Genomic DNA, 6,695 nt, shown 5'->3' on the forward strand with positions numbered 1-6,695 from the left:
AACGATATAAAAAATAGAGGTTTATGAGTAATATAAAAATTGTATAAAAAAATTTCTTAATTTTAAATGAATTTGTTTAAATAATTTTTTTTGGCTAATGGTTTGATCACTTTGAGATGTTGAAGTTAAAGGAATTTTTCATGAGCTACTAAGTATTAAGGTATAAATGTGTGAACACTTAACTTCAGCAAAGGTTCCAACTGATTGAAGTATGGTGTTGCAAGTATGGTGCTACAGTTTCAAGTTTGATAGTTTCTGTTAGTAGTTAGTTAGTTAGCAGTTAAAGTTAGTTAAGCTAGTTAACTCATTGTAATCTATATATTCTTCAGTTAATGTGTTAGTCAAGAATCTATTAGGATGATTGTTAGTTGGATCCTTGGATGATTCATTTAACTCCTCTCTTGTGTAAATATATAGTTCGGTCCTGATGGTATTATTAGAACAAATGATATAAAATGAGTAGACCTATTCTTTCTTTTGGTGTTTATTGCATACTCAAACATGATATCTAAGCCAACATTTTTCTTGGCTACGTGAAGTGTATTTTGTGTTTTCTTTTGGTTTAAAGAAGAGTTCTTTATGTGTTTAAGGGTTTTTATTCATGGATCTAGAAGTGATCTTTAGAAATGGAGGCAGTTTGCATCAATCTTTCTCAAATGTTAGTAAACCATTGATAGCTGCATGTGGAGTGGTCACAAGAATATAATAGTTTCCGAAACATTAAACTGTTAAACGCAACAAGAGCAAATTTCTTCTTTGGAAGTATCAAATTATGCTCATTCTTGAAGGGTATGATGTGCAATATTATGTTCTAGGATCTATCAATATTCCTCAGTTTACATTTGATGCAAATGGTAGCTTGGTGGACAACCCTGACTTTCTATTGCATAAACAATAGGATGTATTGTTGGCATCTTGGTTGTTATCCATTGTACGTGATGATATACTAGTTTATCTGACTAGAGCTAGCACCAGTTTTGAAGTATGGTCCATCATTGAGAAACGCTTTGGCACTCTATCTAATTTTAGGATCTCAAGTCTAAGGCATATGTTATACTCTTAGAAAAAAAAGGGTAACTGAAAAAAAAGAAAGAATACTTGTTCAAAATAAAGAATATGTGTGATGTCTTATCTGCAGCAGAGAGTTTTGTGTCTGGTCAAGAACAAGTTAGTATCATCCTTGCAGGACTTCCAATTGAATATGAATCAGTTAAGAGTTGTGGCTTTAGCCACTCCTATTCCTCTTGAACTTCTTGCTGAAATGCTAATTGATTGTATGTCAAGGTAACTTGAATTTGTGGCCTCTCTTTCTATACAAGCTAACATGGTTTAGTAGAAGCCTAGTCAAACAGATCAGTCCAAGAGTACTAAGTCAAATAGTGGTTCTAATTGGAGCTACAATCAAGAATACAAACATCAGTATCAATGTGGCAGGAGCTACTGTAATAGCCTATTTTTAGTGGTATCAGAAAATAGTGGGTTCGAGATCACAATTCTGATGAGGAAGTTCATAATATTATTTATTTAATACTTACGAGGTTAGTAGAGTGTCGTATTAAAAATTGGTCTGGTAATTTTGATGTTTGAGTAGTTATTACGGTAAAAGGACTAAATTGTAAAAATAATAAAAGTTAATTTCTATTGATTTATATTAGTTAAAAGAGTTTAAAAAGTAAATGGTTAAGGATTTAAGTGGCAAATTTCCCTTTTTAGTTATTATGGATGGTTAGTGCATGATTTTTATTAAATTATATGTTAAAATATTAGTTAAAATAAGAGATTAAAAATAATAAAACATAGACAAAACAGCCTATACATTAGATAAGTGAGCAAATCAGTCCCTCCATTAAAATTGCACTGTGAAATGTTTGTTTTGATATTTATATATAAGGTTTAATAAAAAATTCAGCTATCAACCTTTATAAATTTATCCAATTTGACCTCTACTATTTTATTGAAGGTAAATTAATTTTTATTTTAAACTTATAAGACTAAATGCCAAAAAGACCTCAATAACAATTTAAAAAAAAATCAATTAAGCACTTTTCAAATTTTAAAAAAAAAATTTAAGAATCATAAAAATTATAAGCAAAGTTTATAGAAAAAAAAGTTATAACAATTTTAAAATGTTAACTTTTTAAAAAATAACAATATCGACCCAATATAAAGGTAGGGGTCAATTTGTTTTTTAAAACCTTATAACCTTTAAATTTTATTGGGGAATTAAAGATAATTAATCACGATAATAAATGGTTTTTATCAATTGTATTTAATTTTGATTGATATAATATAAAATTAAGCCTCCGTTGTTTACATATTCTATCAATTTGATCCCAATTCTAAAAAAGTATCTAAAAAATTGTATGAAATTTTAAAAAATCTTAAATATTTAAAAAGAATGTACTTTAGCTTCAAAAAAAAAGCAGACAGAATATGTAAACTTTAAGCTCTAAATTTGTTATTATATGAATTAAATTTATTTAAAATTGATGAAAAATATTAATATTGTGATTAATTGTTATAGATGTTCAATTTTAAAATTACCAGAAATTAAATTAATTTACTCAATATCAAAATTAGGAAGGACTAAAAAAGTCTTTTACTTGTTCTTTTCTAAAAAAAAGAGTATGGTTATTGTTTTTCTGTTTTTTTTTTTAATGTGAAATTGGGTAATCAAAGGGAAGGGTCAGTTTTAATGGAGGAGAAAGAGGGGTGGACTAGGTTGATTACAGAACTGCTACTGAAGGGCTTCATACCATTATCCAGGCCTGATACTAGTTTAAACAGGTGTTTAAAATGTAATTAACTATCTTAATAAATTCGATTAATGGAGTTACTTAATTTGTGAAACAAAATATTAAAGCATTTGATTCACATAATCACAATATTAGTAGTTTTGGGCCCATGCATGTTACCCAACTTGTCCTTTCAACCATATGTGGATATTAGTGTTGCATTTGCTTCAAGAAGAGACAAGCTCAATAATATGCCTTGGCTGCAAAATTAGAATTTTTACTTTAGTCATACGCATTAGAAATCAATTCTGTGGGGTTGTTTGCCCCTTCTCCCCCATGGCTTCTTCTGCTTTTCATTTGTCATGTGCTACTTACAACAAACATACTTTGTTCAGTTGATTCGAATGGATCCCATTCATGTCGCTGCCTCCAATGGTAATATTTATAATCATATTGTGCATGCTCATACACTGGTTTAAGTTTTCTGGCATACGCTTGTCAATTGGTTATGCAGACTTTGATATGAAAATAAATGGAATTCTTAGCATTATCCTGCAAGATGAGGGAGATTCATTCGCCAAGAGGGCTGAAATGTACTATCAAAAGAGACCTCAGCTCATCCAAATGGTTGAAGACTTGCACAAATCCTACCGCTCCTTAGCTGATAAGTACGAGCAGCTGAGATCCCAACTCAACCACGGTTCTCATCCAACACTATTATCGTCGTTGTCAAGTCCTGTCAACCAAGTCCAAGGATATGTTGAGTTGAATGCTGAAGATCCTGATCTTGAGACTGAATTCGACGATGATGTCTCGAACCATGTGTCTAGCAAGGAGTCAAAGATGAAGGCAGAGGATAAAATTAGGCAGGGAGAGAAAAAGAAAAGGAGCAATGGCATTGGAATGCAGCGGAATACAAGTGATGGTTATGAAGCGGCCATGTTGGAAAATGAGAAGCTGTGGAATGAACTAAGGTTCAAGGTGTCGGAACTGGTAGAGGATAACTTAAGTCACCAGGCTGAGTTGATAAGGAGAAACGATGAGAAGAGAGAAATAATTAGAGATCTTTGTTCCAAGATGAAGATGGATGAGAACAAGGCCCTGACTGCCAACAACACTCGGTCTCAAGTATCAAGACTAAAGAGGCTATTCCTTGGGAAGTTTATGAAATGAAAGTTCCTGGAGGCAATTTCTTTCAGTATCCTACTTCCTCCCACGATAACAATAAAACTCAGGCTACTATTGCTACACAATATCCCTCTATATCTGGATCATATGTTTCCTTAGGATAGTGTCTAATTATTCTCCTCCATCATGAATGGGCTGATGCTTTGCATAGTATTTCTGATGGATCGTACAACAAGCCCTGATTGATGGGCTGGAGTTCTTTTTCGGCTTGCGCTGCATCATTGTATGCTCCAATTTTATTTCCACGGTAACTTTATTAGAATGTTATATTTTAAGTATAATTTTATTTTTAAATCATTTTTTAATAAATTAATGACTATAAATATAGTATTGCTTTTATCTTTTACTATTTGTCTCGAAGACCAAAATCAATTTAGTCAATGAATTTATTTAAAATTTATTTTTTTACTAAAACTCGATTTCACTCCTAATAAAATAGACTACTTTTCATTCAAATATATTTTTTTGTGTTATTTGAAATACTCAAGAAACTCAATATATAAGAAAATATCATATACTTTTTTGAGATTACCAAAAATAAATTCCTACTAAATAAATAAATAAATTTATGGATAGTAGTGAATAGGGCTGAGTCCATAGATATCAATTCTACTCCTTCAATAAAAGTAAACATAATAAAGATGAATATATAGGTTTTTTTTTCTTGAGAAAACTCCAAATTAAAATTAAATTCAAAGAGAACTAAAATTAAAAGCTAAATTTAAAACTTTGCAGAAAAAACAGTAATTAAAAATTAAGGAAAAAAAATTAATGTGAGGAAGCTCTATCTAAAAGTAAAATTTTCGTTAGATTTGTGAGTTTGATTATTACGCAAAGATAATTTTCATTGTTCTTTGATAAATTAGTTATAGTTACCGATGTCGTGCCTAACAATCAACCTCTCCTTATCATCTCAATGACCAAGTGGCAACACGTTTGAAATTATTTCCCTTACCAATAAACAATCCTATAACTTTGTAGTTATGATTTAGCTTGCCAGTAGAGTTGTTTATGGGCCGAACCGGGTCGGACTGAGACTCGGTTCCAAAAAAGTTTTCATGCCTATGCTCACCCAAAAAAGATCTTTTTAATATTAAAAAATTAATAAAATATTAAAATGCATATATTTTTTATTGATATTTTATATATTTTATAATTACATTACAATTAAAAAAGTTACTTTTTTTATTATTTAAATTGAATTCAAACCGGATGGGCTACCTTACCCTTGAACAGGTCTACTTACCAGTAACATTAAGATCGAGTGATACCTAGTTCTAACCAACATAAAATGCATATATTCGTCATGCCCAACTATGTTATTTGTCACTTGTATTAGATTAAACTAAATAATTATAGATTTAACAATTCTTATTGACAAGACATACATGCTAAGCAATTGAATACGGTACCAATCTTCAACAAACTTGAATATTTGTAATTAAATCAAAAGACATGCAAATGCAAAAGAACAAAGAAAAGATTAAGAATAATTAGATCTTTCAAACTTTGCGAATCAAACTTCAAAATTTCTTTAACTAGAAAAAAAAAAGGTTTAGCAATCCACAAAATAATAAAAATGCCAAAACAATTAGTTTGCAATGTGCACCAAAGTTCAATGTAGCCAAAAGTTCTGTCTAACTCTCTAAAAGGTCCTATTTATGGACTTGTTAATAATTCATACTACAAATTATGAGTATTCATATTGAGATAACCTATTTAAATTTGTTTTTATCTAATTAAAATATTTGAAAGTTTAACAAAATATAAAAATTATTTTAGAAACTATGTTGAAATTTAAAAAATTTACCAATCTATATTGTATTTGGAGAGAAAGAAAAATACGTCTTATAGGGAGAGTTTTCACTGTCACATCAGTGAAAATGCGCCATGTAGGATGCATTTTCACTTACCCAAAAATTATTTTTTCTATTTTTTTTCTTGCGATTGGAAATTAGAAGTTTGTAGATTTATTTTTATTCGTGTTTGGGATAGACATGGTCATAGTTTTAAGGAATAGATCGGTAAATTTTAAAATTTTCAGCCTACTTTCTCAATTGTCTTTCTTCTTCAACATATATGTATAAATTAACCCCAAAAAATTTTATTAAATTGGTTTGCTTTGTAACATATCATATAATGAGTTTAAAATTTACAATTATTTATGTTACTTTTTTATTTTTTTTCTCGTCGATTTGTTAGGTACAAAATTTTAAGAAAGCAAAGAATTGATTAGAAACTTTCTAATTTCAGATTAAAACTTTGGCTTGCGTATTGTAATATATCTTACTTGAAGAAGTTCTAATAACTTGCACTTTACAGAAAAAATTAATGAATAAACGAATAAGTTAGTAAGTTAGTGTTTTAATTAGCTCTTCTTCTAGATGCTCTCAGGTTGTGTGGACATGTTGGCTTCAAATGCCTTGGATTCCTACAATATCTGCATATCCTCGGTGTGTCTCCCCGCTCCCGAATATCCATATTTCCCCGAATACGAGTTGAGTTCAGTCGACCTTTCGGCTTGTGCCGCGAGTTCTCATCTAGTACCAACTCGAAAGGAGTATGCGATGTAGGCGGCCATATGCTTTCATTAGGGACAGGTGGGAATTCAGATTTCCAAACATTATATGCTCGTTCAAGTCTGTAAACTTCGTCAACGTAGGTCATGCAATTTATACGTTTTGAGGCACATGCAACAATTGTATGTATGCATGGATAACAAAGTGCTTGAAATCTCCTATAGTCACATGTCATTTGTCTGAGGTCTACGCG

At 30.5% G+C, this 6,695-nt stretch overlaps 1 protein-coding gene across 1 annotated transcript; it reads left to right on the forward strand.

Moving 5' to 3' along the window:
* The first annotated feature begins 3,009 nt into the window (after nucleotides 1-3,009).
* LOC121214778 (protein NETWORKED 3C) lies at nucleotides 3,010-4,217 on the forward strand. The gene is made up of 2 exons (XM_041088996.1): nucleotides 3,010-3,170; nucleotides 3,250-4,217. The coding sequence occupies exons 1-2, from the start codon at nucleotides 3,098-3,100 to the stop codon at nucleotides 3,906-3,908; spliced, it is 732 nt and encodes a 243-aa protein (XP_040944930.1). The 5' UTR covers nucleotides 3,010-3,097; the 3' UTR covers nucleotides 3,909-4,217.
* The last annotated feature ends 2,478 nt before the right edge of the window (nucleotides 4,218-6,695 follow it).

The sequence above is a fragment of the Gossypium hirsutum genome, chromosome D02 (genome assembly GCF_007990345.1).
Source record: "Gossypium hirsutum isolate 1008001.06 chromosome D02, Gossypium_hirsutum_v2.1, whole genome shotgun sequence".
Lineage (NCBI taxonomy): Eukaryota > Viridiplantae > Streptophyta > Magnoliopsida > Malvales > Malvaceae > Gossypium > Gossypium hirsutum.